This window comes from Aspergillus lucknowensis (assembly GCF_044049455.1).
Source record: "Aspergillus lucknowensis strain CBS 449.75 chromosome Unknown BJX67scaffold_30, whole genome shotgun sequence".
NCBI lineage: Eukaryota > Fungi > Ascomycota > Eurotiomycetes > Eurotiales > Aspergillaceae > Aspergillus > Aspergillus lucknowensis.
Window position 1 is genome coordinate 322,764 of NW_027263574.1, and position 24,353 is coordinate 347,116.

General features: G+C 50.7%; 9 protein-coding genes across 9 annotated transcripts; 2 read left to right on the forward strand and 7 right to left on the reverse strand.

The window, feature by feature from the left end:
* Window positions 1-48: 48 nt before the first annotated feature.
* On the reverse strand, window positions 49-1,701 carry BJX67DRAFT_173497 (uncharacterized protein). The gene is made up of 2 exons (XM_071025112.1): window positions 235-1,701; window positions 49-161 (listed from the first exon to the last, which is right to left on the reverse strand). The coding sequence occupies exon 1, from the start codon at window positions 1,114-1,116 to the stop codon at window positions 241-243; it is 876 nt and encodes a 291-aa protein (XP_070884696.1). The 5' UTR covers window positions 1,117-1,701; the 3' UTR covers window positions 49-161; window positions 235-240.
* A 1,199-nt stretch (window positions 1,702-2,900) lies between these two features.
* Window positions 2,901-4,699, reverse strand: BJX67DRAFT_389268 (xenobiotic compound monooxygenase, DszA family; the record flags this gene model as incomplete). The annotated part of the gene is made up of 4 exons (XM_071034482.1): window positions 2,901-3,984; window positions 4,035-4,282; window positions 4,335-4,523; window positions 4,583-4,699. The coding sequence occupies 4 exons, from the start codon at window positions 4,697-4,699 to the stop codon at window positions 3,078-3,080; spliced, it is 1,461 nt and encodes a 486-aa protein (XP_070884697.1). The 3' UTR covers window positions 2,901-3,077.
* Window positions 4,700-5,191: 492 nt separating this feature from the next.
* On the reverse strand, window positions 5,192-6,857 carry BJX67DRAFT_382677 (putative MFS transporter Seo1; the record flags this gene model as incomplete). The annotated part of the gene is made up of 5 exons (XM_071033285.1): window positions 5,192-5,300; window positions 5,354-6,260; window positions 6,310-6,343; window positions 6,392-6,642; window positions 6,698-6,857. 5 exons carry the CDS (start codon window positions 6,855-6,857, stop codon window positions 5,192-5,194), a joined length of 1,461 nt encoding a protein of 486 aa, XP_070884698.1.
* A 639-nt stretch (window positions 6,858-7,496) lies between these two features.
* Window positions 7,497-9,182, forward strand: BJX67DRAFT_373089 (putative serine/threonine-protein kinase; the record flags this gene model as incomplete). The annotated part of the gene is made up of 6 exons (XM_071031340.1): window positions 7,497-7,759; window positions 7,840-8,180; window positions 8,244-8,381; window positions 8,426-8,592; window positions 8,706-8,946; window positions 9,001-9,182. The coding sequence occupies 6 exons, from the start codon at window positions 7,497-7,499 to the stop codon at window positions 9,180-9,182; spliced, it is 1,332 nt and encodes a 443-aa protein (XP_070884699.1).
* Window positions 9,183-10,002: 820 nt separating this feature from the next.
* BJX67DRAFT_373090 (DUF706-domain-containing protein) lies at window positions 10,003-11,130 on the reverse strand (the record flags this gene model as incomplete). The annotated part of the gene is made up of 4 exons (XM_071031341.1): window positions 10,003-10,059; window positions 10,143-10,745; window positions 10,781-10,890; window positions 11,097-11,130. 4 exons carry the CDS (start codon window positions 11,128-11,130, stop codon window positions 10,003-10,005), a joined length of 804 nt encoding a protein of 267 aa, XP_070884700.1.
* Window positions 11,131-12,279: 1,149 nt separating this feature from the next.
* BJX67DRAFT_373091 (uncharacterized protein) lies at window positions 12,280-13,461 on the reverse strand (the record flags this gene model as incomplete). Its single annotated transcript, XM_071031342.1, has 3 exons — window positions 12,280-13,017; window positions 13,092-13,363; window positions 13,413-13,461. The coding sequence occupies 3 exons, from the start codon at window positions 13,459-13,461 to the stop codon at window positions 12,280-12,282; spliced, it is 1,059 nt and encodes a 352-aa protein (XP_070884701.1).
* Window positions 13,462-13,863: 402 nt separating this feature from the next.
* Window positions 13,864-15,540, reverse strand: BJX67DRAFT_389276 (sugar porter family MFS transporter; the record flags this gene model as incomplete). The annotated part of the gene is made up of 2 exons (XM_071034483.1): window positions 13,864-15,022; window positions 15,067-15,540. The coding sequence occupies 2 exons, from the start codon at window positions 15,538-15,540 to the stop codon at window positions 13,961-13,963; spliced, it is 1,536 nt and encodes a 511-aa protein (XP_070884702.1). The 3' UTR covers window positions 13,864-13,960.
* A 638-nt stretch (window positions 15,541-16,178) lies between these two features.
* Window positions 16,179-19,232, forward strand: BJX67DRAFT_389279 (transcription factor domain-containing protein; the record flags this gene model as incomplete). The annotated part of the gene is made up of 8 exons (XM_071034484.1): window positions 16,179-16,256; window positions 16,329-16,408; window positions 16,467-17,426; window positions 17,486-17,694; window positions 17,742-17,874; window positions 17,928-18,149; window positions 18,205-18,360; window positions 18,418-19,232. 8 exons carry the CDS (start codon window positions 16,179-16,181, stop codon window positions 19,058-19,060), a joined length of 2,481 nt encoding a protein of 826 aa, XP_070884703.1. The 3' UTR covers window positions 19,061-19,232.
* Window positions 19,233-21,112: 1,880 nt separating this feature from the next.
* Window positions 21,113-23,802, reverse strand: BJX67DRAFT_389281 (alpha-1,2-mannosidase family protein; the record flags this gene model as incomplete). The annotated part of the gene is made up of 5 exons (XM_071034485.1): window positions 21,113-21,739; window positions 21,804-22,570; window positions 22,622-23,055; window positions 23,111-23,655; window positions 23,711-23,802. The coding sequence occupies 5 exons, from the start codon at window positions 23,800-23,802 to the stop codon at window positions 21,283-21,285; spliced, it is 2,295 nt and encodes a 764-aa protein (XP_070884704.1). The 3' UTR covers window positions 21,113-21,282.
* Window positions 23,803-24,353: the final 551 nt, after the last annotated feature.

The window sequence follows — 24,353 nt, forward strand, 5'->3', positions numbered from 1 at the left end:
TATTAAAGCTTTACCCGGGCTAAATTCCAAAATATATCCACAATAACAGCCATCCGTGGGCTCATTGCATCACAGGAATAGTATAAGTACATCGTCAATCCGCCGCGTTATATCCTCAAGCCTGGAAAAGAATATTTGCTGATAGAAGGGGTATTGGGATGCTACGGTAGGAACGAAGCCATCAGCTAAACGATCTATCGAGGATGAACAGGCTGGACTACTCGGAAGACTCACTGCTTCTTAAACATTGTTGCCGAGGGTCGCAACAATCGAACCAACGGACGTGCCGACGCCTGCGAGACCCAGACCGGAGAGGAGGGCAGCAACAGGGCTAGAGAGCTTAATCAGAAGCGCGGAACCATCCTTACCAACGACTGTAATGAGGTCATCGAGGGGCTTGCCGGCGTCCTTGGGAAGATCACCGACGGAGCTGGCGGAAGCAACGACGGTGCCTGCAGGGACGCCAACGTTGGGAAGGCCGAGGCCCGAGACAAGGGCGGCAACTTCAGGGCTGAGTTGGAGGAGGAGGCGTTCAGCATTGGGGCCGGTGATTTCAAGGATGTCTCGGACATGGGGAGCCAGGTCCTGAACGATCTTATCGCGCTTCAAGTTGTTGCCGAGAGTGGCAACAACGGAGCCAACAGGTACACCAACGCCAGGAAGGCCGAGGCCAGATACGAGACCGGCAAGGCCAGGGGAGAGCTGGAGGAGGAGGTACTTGCCGCCTTCGCCAACGACGGTCAGGAGGTTCTCAGTGTGAGGGCCAAGGTCCTTGACAAGCTCGCCAACAGAGCTGGCACTGGCAACGATAGTACCGACGGGGGCGCCGAGAGCGGGAAGTCCCAGGGTGGATAGGAGCCCAGCGACCTCTGGGCTGACTTGGATCAAAAGACGCTCGGCGTTAGAGCCGGTGACTTCGAGGACGTCGTTAACCTTTGGGCCGAGATCCTGAACGACCTTTCCACTGCTAGCATCCGAGGTGACCTCAGTGGGAGCGGAAGACAAATCCAGCCCCAGAGCCTGGGTGACGGAGTCGAGACCCGGAGCGATCTTGGTGGGAGCAGCAACCACAGATGCGGCGAGGGCCGCAATGGCGGTGATGAAAGCAGCCTTCATGTTGACGCGAGTAAGTGAGTGGGAAGGAATGTGGTAAGTGAATGACTGAAGTTGGACCGGGGGGATGAAAGAATGACTGACTGGCTCGGAGGGGTCGGTACGGGTGGTACTGCCTTTTATATGCAGCAGAGTCCCTTCGGGATCGCTTCCTCACCCATCATGATTTTCGTGCATCTCTCCTGAAGCAGCGCCTTGGGCTCAGGGCTGGCTGCCGGCCGAACCAGCATGCCGAGTTTGAATGGATCAACGCGGCGAAGTGCAATCTAAACAGGACCCAGGGATGGTTCCAGCTGTGGATACTTCATATCGAAATGAAGACCGGTTCGAATTTGTTTCCCTTCTTCTCTCGGGAAGAATTATTATGCGTCCAAAACGGGCCGATGCCTCTGGAAGCGTGCTCTCGGAACTGATCAGTGACCATCGACCATGTCGAAAGATACACTCTGTAAAAGAAAGGCAAACGCCGATTTCCCAAGCCGTCAACTGAAATCCAGGGTGAGGGATTCTGTCAACAACAGTGACCCTGCATCATGATCTGTATTGAGATCTGCATCCTCATCTCAGGTGCATCGCTGGCGGCTGAACCACATGGATGGAGAGGGTTGGAGTCAGAGCTCTATGTTTGATTCCGAGCATACCATTGGTGCGCAGCAGTTCGGCACTTGTCGAAGAATCGAATCAAACTCTGACCATCAGCGGAGAGTTTGGTCTAACATGAATAGTTCAGACCAACGATCCGGTGTTCACCCAGGAGATCCAGTTCGGATTTCCAGCAATTTATTCGCCGAGCTGCTCGAGCTCTAGCGCCTTGGACTCCACGTTTGGGGATCGTCGATGAATTTTCCGGTGCGATGGAAGGCTTGGCTACAGATCATTTCGTGAGATGGAGTCGGACCCTCTGGGAGGGAGGCAGCGAAAGCATACAAGGAATTGGTGCAGGTGTGAGAGGACTCGTTCAATCCCACCTCAGCGTCGAGAAGCCGCGCAGCCCACAGCGCCACCGTGAATTCCCAGTAGAAAGAAGTATCATGATAAAAATCAGGTCGGGCCCCCAATGACGCTCGAAACTCGGTGTGAGGGAGATCGGACTACTGAAAGACAAACTGGTTTGGGGGTTGGAACGGCCGCTGATCTCGCCCATCCTCATTTCAACCTCCACCAGACGAACTGCAGGGTCAAGCCTTTCTGGGTCCGTGAAATTCCTGAGTTTTCTCGGGCTAATTGGTGGGTATGTTGATTCTCCAGAGACTACAACCTGAGATGCTTGCGGGAAACACTTCCGCTGCTTCCGTTGGCTCTTTCGCACGGGTGAGATTCGCGTGGCTTATCTCACACTTGGGGTTGCATGGGTTAAATCTCCGATCCGCGAGTCATGTTGAATTTCCCTGTGCGGGATGGAGTTTCCTTTTTTTCTGTGCTGAAGAAATCACTGTGCCTTTTCGGGTAAAAATGGAAGTTGAGTGTTTTGAGGTGGACAGCGGAGGCCACCGGCTTCGGACTGGTGGGGAGTGGAAGAGGAGAGGGCGGAGACAGCGGCGAAAAAAAATCTCAGCCCAAGTGCGGTCCAGACGAGCTCAATTAGAATCAAAGTCTGCTGGCGAATTTCTTCGCATGTGGGCTGAACTCAGAGATTGGGTCAGGGGGAAAGGAGAGGACAGAGCCTAACACCCTCCCGCTGGTCACAAGGGAGGGTCTGAAATGAGGCAGAGGAGCCCGGGTATTTGTCAAGCGGAGCTGCGACTGGAGATCAAGGATGGACAAGCAGGTCGTTGAAGGTCGTTGTTAACCTGAATGGGCTGAACTGGGAAACCTTGTTCTGCGCTGCGTGTGTCGAACAAGGACCAAGGGAAGAACGGACTACTCTGGATGAGGCAAATGTACAAGGCTGTTCGAACCCAACTACGATGATAGTCATTGCTGGAGCGCTGGCTTTTCATGGGAAACAAAGGCTGAACAATGACTCAGTCACCCTCATACGGCGCTTCTTCCTTGTACACGTCGTACTTGTACTGGCTGCCTGTATGGTCCGCTCTCAGGCCCGCCTGACCCTTCCCGTAGACCTTCTCGCGCGCTGTGAGTCCCTCTTCTGCTGCCTCAGCGTAGACGCCTCTTCGGCGAAGCTCCGGCACCAGAAGGTCCACAACATCCTCGAAGGTTCCCGGCGTAGTGACATAAGCGAGATTGAACCCATCCAGGTCCGCCTCTCGAACCCACCGCTCCAGCTCGTCCGCGACCTGCTCGGGTGTTCCGATTGCAACAGGGCCGAGCCCACCAATGGCAGCCTTCTCCGCGACGATCCGAGGTGTCCATCGGGGAATGTCGTCGCTGGTCGTGGTAAAGCTGTCAAGGAGACTGGTCACCTTGTTTGCCTCGAGGGAGTCCGCAGCTGTGATGTCCTGATCCAGTGGAAGCCTCGAGATATCGATGCCTGTCCATCCACTGAAGAGCACAAGTCCTCCGATGATGGAGGCATCCTTCTTCAGCTCCTGGTACTTGGCCTTCGCCTCTTCCTCCGTTCGTCCGATGATCGGTGTGAATGTAGCGAAGAATTTGATCGACTGCGGGTCACGGCCTTGCTCTGCAGCCTGCTTGCGGATGGCAGCGATTTTGGGGGCTAGGACTTTGGGCGAGTGGCTGGAGACAAAGATACCCTCCGCGTGGGAGGCTGCAAAGCTTGATCCCGCTGATGATGTCCCTGCTTGGAAGAGGAATGGCGTTCGTTGTGGCGAGGGGTCGACGATATGGCGCGAATTGACGGAGAAGTACTTTCCCTTGTGGTTGATCTGACGGACTTTGTCCGGATCAATGTACGAGTCGTTTTCAGGGTCTGGGGATACAGCGTCGTCTGCCCACGATCCTTCCCAGAGCCTGCTAAATGTTAACCGGGACCAAAAAGCTAATGAGTCTATAGAGCGTACTTGTACAACACGCGGAGATATTCGTCTGCTTGTCGGTATCGCTCATCATGCTCAATAGGGTTGTCAAGCCCGATGGCCTTGAACGCAGCCTTCTTCCAAGAGGTGACGATGTTCCATCCGAACCGCCCGTCCGTGAGATGATCCAGAGTCGAAAATCGCTTTGCTAAAAGGAAAGGCGGCTCAAACGACGTCGACGCTGTGACGGCAAAGGCTAAGTTCTTGGTCACGGCGGCCATGGCGGATATCGGCTGGAACCCTGTCAACTATTTGCCGTAATCATCAAGGTTACAGGGCACATACGATTGTCGGGTCCGTGACGGGCCATTGGGCAGCTCTTCTGATGCACTCGTCCAGTTTCCCTTCATAGGTATCATATCCTCCATAGGTATCAGCCAGGAACAAGGCATTGATACCGCCTCGTTCGAGGAGCTTAGCGAGATTGATCCAGTAATCTAGCTTTCGCTTCGTGGCTGATTTGTCGCTTGGATTCTATCAACAGTCAGCTCAGACACTTCTCTTTGGCTGCCTTATCGGCGCACGCAGCTTACCTTCCATTGTCCAGGAGACAGATGTCCCACCGTCGACATATCGAATGCGTTCAAGAAAATCTTCTTCTTGCCAACATGCTGGCCATTTTGGCTGCCTGTAACATTGGCATCACCCATTTTGACTGTGAAATGAGGAGGAAACCGGTTGAGCACTCAGTGGTTCTTTTGCATCTTCTTATTTTTCATGCCCACCAATGCAAGCTTGTTCTGTTCGTCCCCGCGCTGTCTCGTCATAGCTTCATCTCATCGCGCAAGCGATGCTGCCGATTCAGTTGGAGTACCTTAAGAGATCTTATCAATTCGCCATCAACCCCGCATAAATCGCAACCAGACGACCTTGATGGCAGATTCCCATTTGTCGTTTCCGTGGAATTGATGGAGATGGTCAAGTCTTGGAGGATGTGGTCTCATATGGAATCTGACAGGAGTTGGAGATCTATGTCATCATCAAGGCCTTTATTGCGTGACCCTGGCCTTGCCAAAAGAACGACATAAAATCTATCTTGGCCTTTTATGACGAAACCTTCTCGGCCGAGATCTTTACACAGTTGTCGTTCAAAAGTGATTAATCTTAGCTGCCGATTGCGCGTTAAGCCATCCCCTTCGAAGTCAGCCACTCTTATTTGGTTCGACAGATGTCACCCCTGCACCCGACTCCGGATCTCGCACTTCGTCTGAATCGCTTGCATTGGTCATAGTTCTTGCTTTTTCCAGTTTACTGACGATGATTTAGTACACTGCTGTTAATAATATGGACTATGGTATACTTACTCCTGGCGCGCAATAAAGTATTTGATGACATGAGCCAAGACGATTAGGCATATCGCATTCCCAAGGACGAAAGAATATCCCTTCGTGAAGCGCGGGCCTTCAACTGTTTTAAAGACGAGTAGCGGGGTCCAGGCCGTCGTCGACTGCGCAACTGTGTTGAGGATGATGAGTGTTATCGAGCGCTCTATTGGTGAATAGCGGAGCTGCTCGTTCACCCAGCCATACAGAACACTGGACATGGACACAGCGGAATAGGTCGTTATGAAAGCAAACCAGAGCGCGGATTCTTGCACGTCCCATGCGATCAGGATGATTAGACCGATGATATTCCATACGTGAGCAACCGTGATTGCCCACGCTGGTCCCAGGACGAGATCAGATGCGAAGCAGATGAAGAGAGTATAGAATATTCCAAGAGCTGGGGAGATGGCACCGAGTTCGTTCAAACGGCTCGTCGGGAATCTGTTTAGGCTCTTCAGCCACAGCAGGTACCCGCCTGTTGATGTGTTTATGCTGCCGTTCCAGAAAAAAATGTCCAGCAATAGCAGGGCCCAGAAATTCCAGTTCTGCAGCACGTTAAACAGGGACCGAATCGTCCAGTTGCCGTGGAATGTGTGGCCCGCTCGTCGGAGACGGGCCTTTGATAACTCGATGTCCCTGTCGTTGATGACCAGCTTGTTCGGCCTGTCGGGTGTCCCGGGAAGAATAAAGTATCCTAAGATACCGATCGGAATGGTGATGACTGCACAAACGATGTACATCCATCTCCAGCCCGCTAATCCATGAACCCCGTCGAGTCTCGCCGATGTGCCGGCCTGGATCAAACTCGCCGTAAGGGTACCTAAGGTGAGTCCAACGTAGAAACAACCTCCGCGGCGGGCGATTTCATCCCCTCGGTACCAGGCTCCTGCAAGAACATAAGCCCGTGCAATCCGTCGAAGACGGATAGAACTCACCGAATATGTAATGCATTCCGGGGAAGAACGCCGCCTGTGGGGGTTAGATGTAAGCCTTATAATGGTACGGGGGCTTAAAAACCTCGAACCATCCAACAAGAAACCGGTAAGCCATCAGCTCACCGTAGGAGGTCACTCGATATTGTAGCAGGGTGAAGACACCCCACATGATATCCATGAAAGGAATAACCCATGACATTGGGAATTTGGTAAAAAGGTAAGCAAACGGTAGCTGACCCACTACTGCGCCCACAGTGTACATCGTCTGCAACTGAACGAGCTCGTTTCCACGAAGATTCAGATCCTCGCGAACACCGGAAACATAAGCATTGTCTGTAGCCGCCGTTAGCTGGGGTTACCTGCGGTGATCCAAGGAAGGCATGCATACTGATGTTTGCTTGGTCGACATACTTGACCCAGTAGGCCAGAAAGGCGTAGGGAACGATCAAGGCATCCAGTTTTAGGATGAGCTTTCGCTCCTCCTGTGTATCCTGGTCCGCAAACCACTTGATGTTGTACCACCTCTTGCGGTCTCGGACGGTAGACATTGTGCTCAGTATTGAGAGAAAGGCTGCGCATGTCCGAGCGAAGAGTGCAAAGTCAAACAGCGTCCTTAAGACTCAGATCATACTCGTGAAGATGCCACTCCTTGGCCGTATTGCGTGAGATTGGGCCGCCGATCAATTATCGAGGCCGCTATCACCGCTCGTAGACACCTCCATCCTGTCGTTCGGTGGCTTCAGATAGTTTCTGACCATCGTGAATCCTCATTGGAAATCGTCATTGGAAATTCTCATTGGAGGTTGGGACCCAGCGGAGGAGGGCTTCGGCGAGACAGTGCGCCCACGTGGCCAAAAATTGTGCTAGAGGATGGAGGTAAGGCGTGATCCTTTGGGTGCTTTGACGTTTGCGTGTGGTTTGCAGCTTCCAAAAAAGCCTGGAAACCTTCAGCGTTTCTTAGCCCAGTACCTTATCAGATGTCAAGATTTATGCTATTTTTATGCTGTCTTCAGAGTATTATTTCCCGAGCGTTTGAAGGGGTCTTGGCACTTAGTCATCCTCCACTCGCCTCCAGCCCGGCGGCTATTGGTGTGCACGACTTTGGAAGCTTTCATCGGAACCTTGGAAGTTTCCCGTCTTGATACTTGATCGTCTCCACGGTGTTTCAATAACATTCCGATGGCCCAATGTCACTCCTTCGGCTGTTGGCCTCGACTTCGCGGCGCGCTGTGTTCTCACTCGCTCAAAAGTCACCCTCGCAGTTACCGCGTTACGCAGGACCTCTAATTCCCCAGCAGGCGCTGGTTGATGAGGAGATTTGTCCTGGCTACAGTGCAGCGTCTTTCTACCCAGCAAAGCCCGGGGAAGTACTGGCTAAGGGTTATCAACTACTTGTCAAAATTGGTTGGGGATCGCAATCCACCGTGTGGCTCGCCCGAGACATTTCAAGGTGCTTTTCCTCCATCGGGAACCGCCAATGCCTTTATCATGCTGACCAGCGAGAAACCAACACTGACCTTCACAATTAAGATTTAAATGGCAGTCTGAAAAAATACTGGCCCTGAAAATAATCAATAGTAATAATGCCGACGATGCTTGGCATGAGAAGGAGATTGAAAGCTACATCACACAGCAAAATCCAGAGCAACATGGCCGCGTGATTCTACGGACATGTATGGATGACTTCGAGATAACTGGTCCAAAAGGAAGGCATATATGCCTTGTGTATGAACCGATGAGAGAGCCGCTCTGGATTTTGCAAAAGCGCTTTGTTGATCGCAAGCTTCCCTTGCCTATTGCAAAGGCTTATATCTACTTCCTCCTTGTTGGTCTTGACTATCTTCACTCAGAGTGTAAAGTTGTCCACACGGGTAAGTGCTTGTCACAATTCTTCTGCGTGTGCTCTGGAATATAAAGACCTAATCGCTTATCAGATCTCAAGCTGGACAATATCCTCATGAGCTTTGAAAACGAGAAAATTCTTACTGACTTTATTGGGCGACAACAACCGATGGATTACAAGGTTAATGGGGAGAGTGGTCGGACAATCTACCGCTGTCATAATGACTTCGGTGCTCTTATTGGAGAGAAATCAAGAATATGTTTCCCCAGATAGCTGATTTTGGGCTTGCAATAAGGCTTGACAATCCATCTACTCGAGACGGACTATCTCGAGAGCAGGTTGGCGTCTACCCCATCCAGCCAGACCATTATCGGGCTCCGGAGGTAATTCTTGGCTGTGGTTGGGATTTTAAGGCGGATATCTGGAATTTTGGGGCCCTGGTATGAACCCTGTAACTGCTTTCTTCTGGTTAATGAGCATTGTAAAAAGCTCCCTCTTCTCTTTCGTCAATACTTACTTCCTGGGCTCAATGCTAATACTATTACTCGACAAGTTGTGGAATATCCTAGCAAGCAAGGAGTTATTCCAGCAAGTATATGATACAAACGACGATTACAGCGCACGGTCACACCTCGCTGAAATGATTGCGTTACTTGGACCCCCTCCCAAGGAATTGCTTGACAGGTCAAAGGCCATGTTGGTGCACAACTGGCCACAGCCTGTCACAATGGGCACTGGTAAACTCTGCAATAATGCTCAAGAGCTCTTTGGTGGCCCTTTTTTTAACGCAGAAAGTGGGTTGACAGATACCTTGGATGTCAAGATTTGGCATACTAACCATGTTCAAGACGAATTCTGTCATAGTGATTTGATCCCTTCCCGAAGTCTAGAGGACACAATTCCATTCCTCGAAGAGAAGGATCGACGGGCATTTTTATCGTTTGTGCGACAAATGCTCACCTGGCTCCCGGAGGAGAGGAAGACAGCTCGTGAATTGATGGATCATCCGTTTCTCAAACTAAAAGGCTGACCCAAAAGTTCGGTTTTCTTATTGTGGAAATGGAGCAAATGCTCCAGACTACCCGGCCGTACGGGGCCGGTCCGAAGCACTGTCCGACTGAAAACAGGGCGGCCGACTCTCCCAGTACAGAAGTGCGTTTGACTTGTTTCTTGAAGTGATTTTTGGGCGCCTTGTAGCGTCCAAACCATGACTTGCAACTGCCAACGTTTCGGTTGGCTCCTCAAGAGTGCAAGGACCGACAGGATATGCGAATGGCTCCCAACGCACTCTAGGAAACCATTATCGCGGATAGAATATACGCGCGAATTTGAGGTTCAACACCATTGACTCAAGAGGCAGGCACAAAGATAGTCACCAGCAGTGTGCATCTATTGCTTAGGGTTCTGGCCTCGCCAATGCTTGCGTCCTGTTTGCGGCGCTCTCTGTGAGACATGACGTAGCGAGGCAGGCTCCAAGATTACCAGTTGGGACTATGGGGGTTGTGTCTCATGGGTCCCCTTACTTTGCAAGCTGGAAATCTTCCCGGTATCCAATATTGACATGGAGGATACGATAATGGGCTGAGACTGATCCCCATCCATCAGGGACATGTCAGTGACGCGCTTAAATGACGACGGAAGGGGATGGATGTGGTAGGGGCGGAGCATAATGTATGAGGAAGGAGTATGGAATCTGAGTTCACTCTTTTCTTTTATAATGGGAGACGCATGTATGTTGCTGCTCTAGATATAGGATTAAACGGTACCAAGCATAGCATGCTTCAGATGGTTTGACAAAAGGTCATGCCAAGGACAATAATAAATGGATGGACGTTGCGGCAAAACTTCGATTACCATCGAATGACCTTCGTTGGGAAATACTCATCGATGAGTTCCATGTAGTATGGCTAATAGTGAAATGCAAGTAAGCCGCTCCAAGTCTCTTTCTAGATCTTGAAAACACAGACATTTCGGCATAGTGACGACATACCTTCAATTGCTGAGGGTCAGGGACACTGTCACTCTTGCTATACAAGTCATAGGGGTTAAATGCCCTAACGGCCTCGAGCATCTTCTTGTCATGTTCGTTCATCAACTCGTGGTATGCACCCTCTCGATGCCACGGATAGAATGAGTGGTAGCGGATCATGGCCGGACCCTCATCGGGGATCGTGGATTGATCCTTCACAATATGATAGAGATACTCGTCGTGGCCCCACGACAGCATCACATTATCCAATCCACAGCCGGGGGAATAAATTCCAAACTTGGTGTCATAGATCTTGTTCTCATAATCCTCATTCCTTTTGAAGGAATCACGTCCGTAGATGATCCTTTCGTCGAAGGCACATCCAACTGGAAAGGTATCGCCCACGACATCCCACTGCTCTTCAGCGCCGAAGAAGAAGAGTAGTTTCCCAAGATCGTGAATGAGCCCGACCAGCTGCATCCAACAAGGCTTTCCGTCCTTGCGGAGTACCTCTGCGGTTTGTAGGAGGTGGGACGTATGGGACTCGGAGGTGTCAGGGTCACATTCATCGATGAATGTGTTCAACTTCTCCATGGCCTCCCAGACACCCATGTAGGACTTGTGCTTAAGTCGTTACGCGCCTTGAGGTTGAATGCCACGGTTTGCAGGGTGTGCTGCTGCGCATAGAAGTTCTTGACCCGGTCGTCGCAGGCATCTTCGAACTGGGGGAAATTGGTTTTGTCTTTGTCTCTATCGAATTCGGAGTCATCTTAGAGATCTCTATCTTTCTTGAGGTTTCCTTTGAGGGCGTTAGCGGCGTCTATGTTGTCGGAAACCCTTTCGAGGTTGACAGGGTTGGCTTGGACGACGGTTGGCACCATGCCGAAGACTATAGGATCTTTCACGTTGGGGTCAGGCTTGTTTGGATGTCTTTTTGCTTTGGCGTGACTTAAGCCCTATATATCCACCTCTGACCTCCGATGTTACGACTTCGGACACCGTTTCCCATCTGTCAGTCTCCGTTGGGAGGGAAAACTGGGTAATGGGCGGTCTTTCGTTTCCGGGGTGTCAGGAGGCACGGTTAACTCTTGCCACCCAAGGATCAACACGGACATCTCGATCTTCGGAGCGTGGACAGGAAAGCGAATTCCGTGTCTGGTTATGGCGCCCGCTGAGTTGTAACGAGAGCTGAACCTGAGCGGATAGTCTGTTTGGGTATGGAGCTGAGATGGCCCCATGGAGTAATGAAGTCCTGTCTCCAGCTGGTTGGATGCACGGAGAATAATGTCCTGATCCCGGCTCTCTAACAAGAGTGAGGTGCGATCCCCCATCCCTAAGACGCGTTACTTACATTACTTCTCTCCTGCTGAAGCCAACTTCGCTGAATCACCAACTGGAATAACGGGAAGAACTGTTGATAAACACCTGACAATCAAGTAAAAGCTATATTTTATAGTGTGAGGCATTTATTCTCTGCCATGCAGTTGATAAACTTCTAAACCTCAGAACAAATGACTCGAAAGCTGCAACGTGAGATTTAGACAAACTACGCTGGCACGCCCTTAGTTATTCTTCATTCACGTATGCCCACCATCCGATCCCTCTTCCCTTGCCCGCCGTTCGACCCGCAAAGATTCCGGCATGTCTGGTACTTATTTGGATAGAGCAAGTAGGTAATCCCTCCAGCCCGGTACTCAAGGACACTGCCCAGGTGGCATCCTCGACTCAACCTCAGTGCCACTAAGCTCAGTTGCGTCTATGGGCGCCGCCATATCCGATTTCGAAGACCGACAAGCCATTAGTCGACCTTCCGGGATCTGCGAGTGTCCTGAGCCTACTGATATCATAAATACTCTGTTTCGTGTGTAAGGGTGACGCATTCCCTCCGGGCTGCTTCTCAAGCGGGAGTTGATCCTATCGGATATCTCAGCGGCACGACGGAGGGAGCGCAGATCTTTGGCCATACTACGGGGAACGGAATGTCAATGATACAAGGTATTCTCGAGAGTCCGTCGAAACTGCTGAGGGACCCGTTTTTACTGCATGGGATATTTCCTATGGGCTTGGCTTACAGCCGGATACAGACAAGTGCACACCGTAAATTTTTGTTCTATTTACAGAAGGGCTGAGTATTTACGTAGATAGGGTCTAAACTTTTCTATATCTTGAGCCCATTCTCGTCGAAGAATATCTTCTCACCACTGACCAAGCTCCGCTGCAAAGCTTGGCCGATAGCCACGGCCGTGACCGAGCTCTGAAGGGGGATTGGTGCGGGCTTATCCTCTAAGCAAGATGCTGTAAACTCCTGGGCCTCAGTGACGAAAGCTTCCCTGAACCGCTCGTAGTAGTGCTGCGGAAGTTCTCGTCTCACACCTAGAGAATCATGAATCTCGAAGTGATTCTTCCGTCCTTGCATATTTACCCTCAAGGAACCGCGCTCACAGATAATCTCGGTAGTATCCTCCTGACCCGCCGCCATCATACGCGAGCAGTAGAGCGACGCAATTCTTCCTCCGTAGAATTCAATTGTTGCAATTGCATTGTCGCGGTCACCGCTTGCTTCAAGACCGTGATGGACAGCGGTGACGCCAACCGCTTGTAAGCTCTTGATCTTGCAGTCTTCACCGAAGAACCAGAGCATGAGATCGATATCATGTATAGAGCAGTCGACGAAAATGCCGCCGCTGGTCTTTGCGTACTCGACGAAGAAGCCGGATGTGTCGAGTAGATCCGCCGTTTGTGAGCGGAATACCACTGGCTTGCCGTGGTCTCCGCGTGCCATTCTCTCGTGGGCCTCGCGGTAGGAGGAGTCAAAACGGCGTGAGAAACCACACATCACCTTCTGGCTTGGATGGGACTGGAGGGATTTGGTATATGCCTTGACGACGGATTGGGCCTGTCCCGAGATAGAAAAGGTAGATTAGCAAATCGGTGTCTCCATTCCTGCGGGCCTAGGGTGGTCCGTCTTACAATCTGAACGTCAATACTCAGAGGCTTCTCGCAGAGAACGTGGTACCCTTTCTCAATAGCCTTTAAGGTCTGCTCTGCATGGGCGGCAGTAACACTGGCAACAACCACCGCCTGGAGGTCTTCTTTCTCAAGCATCTCGTCGTAATCAGCGTATATCTTGACCCCTTCAAGATTATCTGCGGCCCATTTGCGTTCTGTCTCATCGGGCGTGCTCGCTGCGACGACGTGTGCTCGAGGTGTGAATGCGTGGAAGTTCATCGCATGGCGTTTGCCTGTGTTTTGTTAGTTGTTGTTTCGTGACGCATCTTTGGCTATGTGTACCCATTCGCCCAAGGCCAGCAACTCCAATACGGAGTTGTTGGGGAGACATGTTTGCGCTAAAGTTGAATGTGGTTTGACCTTGGTTGGTCGGAGGTTTGGCAGAGAGGCAGGAGTAGATTCTGACAACTGGACTCGCCTGTGGATTGGGATCTAGATTAAGTAGGTGTCGGAAACCGAGAATCAAGAGCATTGTCGGGGGTTGGAATCCGACTTGAGCTGCTCTGAACCCCCGGGCTTTTTGCGTGGAGCGGATAAAGAGTCCAACCTGGGTCTCCACAAAGGACCCGTCCATACTCGCAGCAGCTCAAGATATTCCATAACCGAAGGCGAAGAAAGATAGCCGTCTCCAATAAGACATACTTTATGTCCAAAAGTCTAATTGCGCGGAGACGCAAATACTCTATGGGTAAGAAAAAACGGCTATATCTCTGACTTTGTATATCCACGAGCTGCTGTTACTGGGAGGGTTTGCATATACCCTGGCGTATTACTCTGTCGACATTAGGTACATTTGCCAAAGAAGATAATCCTCCTTCAGGGAGAGCTAATCAAGTTAGCACCTCACAGTGTTCTGATTCAGCACCATCCTTCACTGCATACATGCCCCGACCAGCTGGATTTTCTTTGCGAGCAAGTCTGTATGCCTCGGACCAGCTCATATCCCTTCCAGCATCGTGTTTGATCTCGAACAGCCGGTCAACCTGCTCTAGTGAGAGATTGGCGGTCTCAACGTAGAAATACCAGATAATCGGGATGAAGAGGAAGTTGAAAATCGCATAGAGCATGTAGTACTTCCAGCCGATGTTTTCAATGCCGGTTGGAGTGGCAACTACCACAACGTAGACAAAAACCCAGTTAATTGTCGTGGCAAAAGAGGCACCGATATTCCGCATCCTTTGCGAGTTGATTTCCGCCGGATACATGAACGGGATTGAGAGGAGGGACATGCCGTAGAAGACGTAGTACATGAAGATGAAGACGACGGCGAGGATAGACATGCCCTTGCTTTCGGGGCCGCCATAGCGTAGCCCAACTGCGACGAGTGCAAAACAGATGCTACTCGCAGTAACACCCATTAACATGAGTTTTTTTCTCCCATAACGGTCGATAAGCAGAGCTGCGACGGAGCCCCAGAACATCAGCGATATGGAATCGCAAGCGGAAAGAATCAGGGAAAGACGGGTGCTCAGTCCCACCGAGCGGGTTAAAACAATCGGGAGGTAATAAGCAATGACGTTCGTGCCGCCCACCTGCTGGAAGAAGGAGGTACCTGCGCCGAGAAGGATTCTGCGGAGGGTTTGCTGCTTGCTGTCCCTGGCAAAGATCTCTTTTATCGGGGCTGACTGCTGCACCTCCGCTTCATGATGAACGGTAGCCACGAGGCCCTGAAGTTCGTCAACTACAACGGGATCACCCGGGGGCTTATCCAACAGCCGCGAAAGAATATGTTGAGCCTCGCTGGCGCGGCTCTTCATGACGAGCCACCGGGGCGACTCTGGAGTCACAAGAATGAGGGAGATGGTGATGAGCGCAAAGAAACATTGAAATGCAAGGGGGAAACGCCAGCTCACGGCTGAGTTTGGGACATAAGTGAAGCCGAAGTTCGTCCACTAGAAAAGTCAATTCCCGCCATCACTTAGTCCGATATACTCACGTTACTGATAACAATACCGAAAATATTCAGCACCAACTGGAGGACAATGAGCTTTCCCCGCTCATGTGCCCTCGCCGTCTCTGACTGTAGTACTGGGCACGCGATGGTGTTCATGCCGTTTCCTATTCCCGCCACCACACGCCCAACGATCATTGGTGCTAGGGAGTATGCAGCTGTCTGAAGAATGGCACCGACTATGAGAATGCAACAACCTGTGAGAATGCACCGTCTGCGTCCAAGCTTGTCACCCCAGACCATAGACACCAATGTGCCTATGATGCAGCCGATGTCATACGTAGCGACAATCTGCCCTTGTATGGTAGCATTGGGGTACCCAAAGGTTCGAAGGAAGTGCTCATTGTCTAGCAAGCCACCAAAGATGCCCTGATCATACCCAAACAACAAAAAGCCAGCACCACACGCTGCGGAGATACTGAGTTGGAGGGTCTTGCCTCGGGTATTCTGGAGAAACATAGTGCTGAAAAACGTGGGGAATGGAAAAAACTGTCGGACGCACAAGACAAAAAATTGAATTGGCAGAATGCCCCTATATAAGCTGAATAATTCTTCATTTGTGAAAGGAGAAGTACATCTTGTCCTTTCTGGGTACTCTCAAGGCGATCCGGGGTACTCTCGCTGGCCATCCCCACAGCCTCAAACCTAGCGTCGGTTTCCATTCTCCGAAAAGGCTGGGGTTTTGGAGAGAAACTCGGGATTACCACCGATTCGCGTCCGAAACCAAATTGCGCTCGGCGAGCGTCCACATCATTTGCTCAGTGAGAGCAGAAAAATCACCTGAGTGGACTGGTGGAGGCATGGTGGTGGTTGCCTCTCCGCATTGTATCTTGACTACGGCGCCCTGGAGAGCGGGACAGCACCAAGCAGTTGGTGCGCGGTTGGGGACGAAGTTGGTGAACTTTCCAAGGTTCTGGGGAAGGGAGCCTGGAGGTGCAGTGGTGTTGCTCCACAACCTCAACAAGCAGGCCTCCCCACCTTTCCTGCTTTCTTTTTTCCCGAATGGCATTCCCCTTCTCCTTCCACTCTTTTTAAGCATCGCGGATAGAGGAAAAAGAAAGCGAGCACAGGATCGAAATTGATGGTAGCGCGAAAAGATGCCTCCCCTGAAGTCCTTCGCCAGGAGGAGGCATGCCACTATGGCTTGCGTATCTTGTCGCGAAAGCAAGGTCAAGGTGAGTCAACCGCTGTTCCTATTGGGGGGCAATGCATTGAGAGTTCTTACCTGTTGATAAAGATGTATCCAGTGTGATGGCGCTGAACCAGCATGCTCGAACTGCGCCAATCGGAATCGTGAATGTCGCTACCAAGCTGTTGATAAAAGAAAGTATGCGACGTGAGTGAGCTGGACTGTGGCTCCAGAAAGTCTAATATAGACCGTATAGGCTACCTCTCCGCGTTGCAATTGAATTGCTATCCAATAGAGTCGATCAATTATGTCGCTTTATCCGAGACAATGGGCTGCAGCCGCCACCGATGTCCGAAGAGAGGGACTTGGCCCTGGGAAAGGTTCTTGAGATGCTGGGACTGAATGAGATAAACTCATCTTTAGGCCGTCAATTTCCTTGCGCGGCGAAGCCCTTGACTGAAGAATCTAAGGATGTTCTGCCAGCTGCGGTCGGCCTTTCGGCACAGGGTTTCGAGATCCGGCAGTCCTCTGGTGCTTTACCAGAAACCCAGTCAATAAACTTTGGGCAAACTCAACCTGCATTGCCTCCTGCTCTCGGTGGTGATGCTTCCGCTATGCCGTTTCGTGGGGATTGTCACAACTCAACAGACATCAACCCGAACGCTGACCCCGCCAGCTGGGACTGGCAATTGGGTCTTGACGCTCGCACCGCGCCAGTTACTCCATACGTGGAAGGCTGTCTCAACTCTTCTTCCCCAGGTGCCCCACTGAGTACAGGGTTTGAAACGCTATCTGAACCATTCGAACCCATGATCGCCGACGATGACCAGACGTTGGTGGACGAATCTAGCAGCACTGAAGATATAGAAGGCCTCATTGACGAACTCTCCAATCGCGTCGGTACACTGCAAATTGCTCCTGGAGGGCGGACCCAGTTCTACGGTCCGACCTCAACGTTCAACCTCGCTGACATGGTGATCACAGCCAATTCTAAGACGCAATCTGTTGCTCAGAATGATGCCTTGGAGTGTCTGAGTCGCCTGGGAACTAACAAAATAGTTCCCTCTGCTCTGGAAGTCCATTTACTCAATCTCTATTTCTGCTGGCAGGATCCATCTTTCCATGTAGTGGACCGCAAAATTTATGAACATGCGATGGAAAAGTGGTATGCTATGGAAGACACGCCCTTCTACTCTGAATCACTCCGAAATGCAATGTAGGTATCTAACCCACCCGAAAGGAGAAGGCAACTAATGTTCTGATTTATTCGGCTAGGTGCGCTGTTGGTGCCTCTTTCGAGACTCGTTACCATCCGAACTTTGTGACTTTTCCAAAGTCTTTAGTGGATTTCTTTGCAGAGCGTGCAAAAGCGCTTCTCGAAACCGAACTGGACAGCGCTTGTGTCGCGACTGTCCAATCAATGGTAATACTTAGCAGCCTTGAGACTGCAAGTGGAAGGGATGCGCGTGGCTGGCTTTATAGCGGTATTTACTCTTCTGCGGACTCACGCGAGTTGGGCTTACATTCCTAGGAATGGCGATCCGCCTTGCTTTTGATCTCGCTCTACATCTAGATATGTCTTCCTACATTTCCAGCGGAATTATTACCACAGCGGATGCAGATCTACGCCGAACGGTGTTCTGGGCTGCATATACGGTTGATCAGTCAGTTCTCTATATCGAAGTCGTTTCCCGCCGTACGCTAACAATCTATGCAGTCAACTTGGGTTCCATCTTGGGAGGCCCTTCCGCACCAATATGGAAGATGTCACAGTTGGAAAAACTCTTAGTAAGGAGAAGAAGCCTGAACATGACAAATGGGTCCCATATATATCTCCCGACTCCCTTTATACCGCCACCGGTGTTCCGGACTGTATGGATGCCATTTGCGAGCAGCAGATTACTCTCTGCGAGATCATGGCGCCGTGTGGCTACATTCTGTAGGATTCTGCGTCTATTTGGTCGATCTCTATGTTGCTGACATCTGGCATTTAGATACGGAACGTCAAGTATCTCGAAGGTCGTGCTTCAACAGCTGAATGAGAAGATCGTTACAAGGCTTCTTAAATGGAAAGCGAAGCTTCCTCAGATGCTGCAAATCGATCTAGGGGACCACTCCAGCCCGTATACTCCGCAAACGTTGCTGTTACAGTAAGTTACTCGCGAACGACTGCTGGATAGCGTAACCACGAGACTAATTTCCTGAAGTATGCAATATTATCAAAATATGATCTATGCCCACCGGCCTTGGATGTCAAAAAGCCGTTTACAGCCTCAGCCACCGCAGGGTCCAGGCCATCGGCATGCTCGAGAGATGTGTATTCAGTCGGCAATTTCCATCGCTAGGATCCTTGTAATGTACGAAGCCAGATACACTCTTCGACGGATCCATACCAAGGCTGTGGCTATCACATCGTCTGCGGTCCTTTTGCTCCTCTTCGCAGCCGTGACGCAGTATCCTAGCGGACGAGATGATATCACAAGTCACCTGAGCACGTGTTTTCGGGCCCTGGATGAGTTCTCCATAAGTTGGTCTTGTGCTAGCCGCGCTAAGGATCTGCTATTGAGGCTGCAACGACGGTGGGAGATCCGTACACGTTCGAGCAAGAAAAATCACCTATCGGAATACTTCTATCTACCAAGAACTGGGCAATCCCCGACCTCGAATGAATTTTACAATCATACCGAAAAAGACCATGAAATGTCGGTAGGCCAACAACCAGTTCCAGACGGAGAATTCAACATAGGCACTGATATCGACTGGATGCTCACGTCCGATGAGCAATGCCAGTCGGATGATCACACCTCGAACCTGTACTCCTTGCTCTCAAACCCTGTCACTCATCCGTAACGCGAAAGCAGACGACTTGTGGGCATTGTTCGGTGATTCGCTCTGGCTTTCAGCGGTTGGGTCCTTGCAATGGAGTCGCTACCACCGAACAGTGGGTCCGTATTCTATATACATCACTCCTTAGCTTCTCTCTATCTACGGAGGTGTGCACCAAAAGTTTGGGCCGCGCTAGTAACTTTTATGTATTATTGTAACAAGATTACTAGTAATCTCTATGGCAACTTGTTCCTCAGTCACATATTAGGCACAAAATTGGCCGATAGGCCCCTAAATACTAAAACAGTCAAAAATGAAGCTATTCAGAAGCAGGCTCGGGCTCAAGCTTAGGGATCCAATCCTCCTCAAGAGGAGCAAGGTCTACACGCGGCAAGAGGCGGCCTTTGACCCTCCAACCCTTCCAATTACGCGTATCACGGTCCTCACGGCCTTCCTTATATTCGTTGCCTCCATCTAGGCGGATGACTTCCTGAATATAACGCATGAGACGTTCAACCCAGTGTTGAATAGTCTCCTGTGGAAGGTCTCTCCACGCCTTAATCCAGGCCTCTTTACCAGTCTTTTTATCGCGTGGAGCACCGCGAGAGGTTGTACACCTTTTAAGCCACGCCCAGCAAGGCTCAATTGCGTTAAGATCTGGCGAATTACCCGGCCAATCGAGGATCTTTTGAACCTCATGAAGATCGTATACACGCTTCTGGATATGATGACGGTGAGCCGGCGCGCCATCCTCGAGAACAACAGTATTAGGCCGCTCGATCATGTATTCTTTAGCAAATGGGATAAGGAGAGGCTTTAGGACTTCCTGCAAGATAAAGAAAGTGTTAGTAAAGGTATAATTCTATATAGAAAAGAGGTTCAAACCGTTTAATATCTATACCAATCAATTCCACCCTTTCCCTTGCAAATAAGCTTGCCGTTCTTCTCATTCCAATTCCATTTTGGTGTACGGCCACCTCTTGGACGTAGATGAAGTTGTTTTATTACTGTGTTGATCTCCCATTGCTCCCTGTATATAGGTTCTAGCTCATTGTTTAAAGCTTTAATCTCTGCCTCAGCACGCTTCCAATCTACAGCAGTTTCTGGCTCCCACACATGTAAAGGCCCCTTCTTATCGTACGAGAAGCAACCCCATACCATAAAGTTGCTATTAGACTTCCAACACCGCCGTGTACAAGTCTTATAATATCGATCCATCTTATTCCTCCACACTCGTATAGCTCCACGGCGGTGGCCTAGAACAACGGAGGTCTCGTCGGTAAAAATGACATTTTTCCAGTCATCTAAGGTCCAATATTGGTGAGCAAGGCACCATGCAAGACATCTAGCTCGGGCAGCTTCAGTTAGACCAGGTTTCCATAAAGGTTTTGCAATAACAAAGCCATGCTTGCGTAGAATGCGTAAAACAGAAGAATAAGATATACCAGCTTCATAAGCAAGAATTTCTGATGATTTCTCACGGCCTGCACGGTCTGCAGAGACTAAAGCAAGAACTGTATTCTCTATAGCTTTAGTAATCTCCTTAGGCCAGCCAGATCGCTTGCCATCTTCAACGAATTCAAGCTTCACACGGAGGTTCTCCTCCAGCCAGTAGCCACGATCCTGGCCCTTCTTTATAAGCTTCCATATAGTCCGAGGATCGAGACCTAGCATGCTTGCTATTATTGGAGGCTTAAAGCCAACAGCCCATAAAGTAAGGACCTGGACGCGGATTTCCGTCGGATGAAAGCCACCATGAGGCATTATAGTAGTAGGGGGAGGCAGGAAGGGGTTGGTCATTAAGTTCAGGAAGAAATTCGCTTTAAAACAACATAAAAATCATGAAGATCGACTGACTAGTGGCCTGAATAGCTTCAAAAATCGTGTTGAGATGTTGAGGTTAAGGTAGAAGAAGCAATTCTCAAGATGTTGGGGTCGCGGAATATACTAGTGTTACAGTTGCCATGGGAATTACTAGTAAATTGAAACAGCGATACATTCCTTTTCTTACTAGCGCGGCCCAAACTTTTGGTGCACACCTCCGTAGGAGGGACCTTATTTCTAATGCCCCGGGTACCGCCATCTCCGAGCCTAGCGTCAGCGTCCAGACCTCCAAGGCCAAATCGAGACCTTCATCGACTATAGAAGGGGTATGGCTCCCTAGTGGACGGTATTTAGGGGCTGGTAATGGTCTTCCAGCGGCTACTACGATAAAACGTCGCTGAGTGTCTATCCGAATCTATCGTTCACGAAGCTGGACTAGGTGGGACTGGGCCCGTGAACCACCCACTCGGCTCACTTCCAAGCTCGAATTCCAAGGTCCCCCCTCTCGAGAAGATATCATCCCACTCCAACCAGTTTTTCTTCCAATCCATCCCATTCACCGTCAGCCGTTGCACGTAAATATTCTCATCGCCGTTTCCATCGCCTCCGGTGGCAGTTACGCGCAATGTCTTCCCCCTGCCCATATCAATGGTCAGGGACTCGAACCACGGGGAATGGATGAGGAAAGTCGTTTGTCCTGTAATCGGATATAGACCGATCATGTTCCAGAGAAGCCATGTCTGCATAGCACCTGCGTCGCTGTTGCCGGGAAGGCCTGTCACGCCGGTGTGGTAGTATGTCTTGGCGATCTTCCGGGATTGAGAGACTGAGAGGTCTTGCCTGTCGATGTAATTGTATAGATACGGGATGTTAAACATCCTGGCTCGGGATTAGCTGGTCTCTCCGGCTGGCAATGGCAGAACCCTATGATTGAGGAACTTACGGTTCATTCGTCGGATCGAAAATAGTGCCACTCGAGCCACTCGCACCTTCCGTGAACATCGTATCCAAGCGTTCAATCATGGTCTGCTCGCCACCTGCCGATTCAATAATATGCTTCATATCGTGGACACTGGTCAGAGAATAAGCCCACGAGTTGGCTTCGTAGTATGGGTCCCCCCAATAACCGCTATTGTGCAATGGATCTGTCTCGATGAACCCGTTCGCGTCGCGAGGAACGACGAATCCAGAGAATCCCAGAGAAGTCTGCTTTGGGTTCCAATGGTTCCGCCAATTTCTGGATCTATTCAGGTACTTATCCGCATCGTCTTTAATTCCGAGTCCTGACGCAACCTGATATAAACCGAAATCATTACAGGCGTATTCGACTCCTCGACTGACGGCGCGGGAGAATCGTGGAGTGATGTACCCTAGGTCAAGCCAGTCTGGCAACGCACCGCGTCCCTCTTTAGTGGACGAATCTGGGGCCATGGGATCGACGGGACAATTGGGAGGAGTGACTTCGGCGTCTTTCACCATTGCGCGGTAGCCATCGTTCCAGTCAACGGCACCACGGACCCCTTTGACGTATGCATCGGCGAGGACGTTATCCGCATTCGACCCGCCCTGGGACCTGCCGTTGTAGTTTGACGATCGTGCATCTGGGAGGTAGCCGTCGAATCGCCAGATATCAATGAGGGAACGGATTTGCTCTTCGTATGCGACTGGCTGCAGGATGTGCATGAGAGCCGTTGAGCAACGAAACGTATCCTACCCATCATGTTAGCGATATGCAGCTGCCCTTAGATATAGGATGCGCACCCAAAAGGTGAAAATATCTTGATAATATGGCTCGTTTGATTCCCAATTAGGGTTCTCCCCAGTCTGGTTCGTGGGAATAAGGTGCATGAAGTAGAGGGCCGAGTACAGTAGAGTAAGACTGGTCTCGTTGGTACTCGTTGTTGTGACTTTGGAGAAGACCTTGTCATCCCATTCGGACACTGCGTCACTGACAACCGATTGGAATTCTGTTTCACCAGGGATCTCGTCCTGAACATGCTGACAGGCTTTACTTGAGGAGATCCACGAGATTCCCACTCGGGAAGTCACGATTGTGTCATCGAAGCCGTATAATCCTCCCACTCTCGTTGACACAGTCGAAGCAATGGCGGATCCGCTGTCCTGCTCAACACTACCATCCTGATCGGTCCCCGCGTATGATCTGTTACTGACAATCTCATTGTCGAAATAGCCACCTGAGAAGCTGTTAATCCAGAAACCACATACGACAATCGAGATGGTCGCGCGTACAGAAGTATATCGCCCAATTGGGCGACCTATTCCAGCCATTATCATATATTCCCTGTCCCTCATAATGGCCATCAGCGAAGATCGTGAAGTTACCACCCTGGTACCCCTGACTCAGACCCTGTCCTCGGAATGAGGGCAGGACGTGCGAAACATCAACTAGCACATTCTTGCCCACAGCATCCTCAGGGAATGTATATCGGAAAATACCCGCATGTGCCGACGCACTTAACTCCACGACGACCCCCTCGCCTGTCTGCGCTTTATAATATCCGACGCGTGCCTCATCTGTCCCCTCACGGGCAACAGTTATATTCGAAAGCGGATCTGTGATGTTTCCCACAAGTGGTAATTGGGAGACGGTCCCATACTTCGGCGCCCCGCCTGTTCCTTGCTCATGCATCAAGCTGAAGCCGGAAAATTCGCCCGTAGGCAAGTATCCTGAGTATGCATCTGTCGTGCCACTGAGCAGGTCAGGCCCTAGCTTGACCATTCCGAAAGGCCTGGCGACGCCGGGGAAATTGTTGCCGCCATTTTCGGTTCCTTGACTGACGGATGCGTTAGCATTCTCTATCCTGGGATATGAAGGCGAAGCACGCTCACAAAAGATTCACATGCGATGCTAAATCGACACCTTCAACAAGAGCATGCAACTGAGATAAGATGAAGGGAAAGCCCCAAAGACTCGGCCTCATGATGCAAGCAAGACCGCACTCTCGGTCGTCTTCGGTCGTCTTCCTTTTCGTCTATGCTACCGAGAAACCAGCGTGAAATTGTACAAAAGAGATCCGAAATCAAGATAGCATCCGCTCAGCGAGCGATTTCAACCCCGCGCGAGAGGGGCACTCCCGCAATTATATTCAAACGAATGGACTTCCAATCATGGAAAGATAACGAATGGACGCACGACAAGCTCAAAGCTGGACGGCCAGTGCCATCCTCACGTCGGATCCCCGTGGACATCTGATAGCAGTGGTAATCCACTTGACGCATGGGAATGCAGCACATGCTGGGCTCACGGGTAAGCTAATGGGATGGCCATTGGTCTAAGCATTGGTCTGGAGTGCAGACTCCGGAGTGCCACGGGGCATTGGGGGAGTTTTAACTGAGAAGTGAGGAATAGGAGATCGGCGGTTGCTTCATCTCCCTTTCCTCGAACAGTCTTTCTGCACAGTCAACGGGGACGGGCGCGTGCAGTAAGGGAGCGGATTGGATTGTTCTCGACGCGGTCGAGCAGCCAAACTAT

What these genes read in the sequence shown, in the direction of transcription:
- BJX67DRAFT_173497 (XM_071025112.1), bottom strand. Translation starts at nt 1,116, where the DNA reads ATGAAGGCTGCTTTCATCACCGCCATTGCGGCCCTCGCCGCATCTGTG.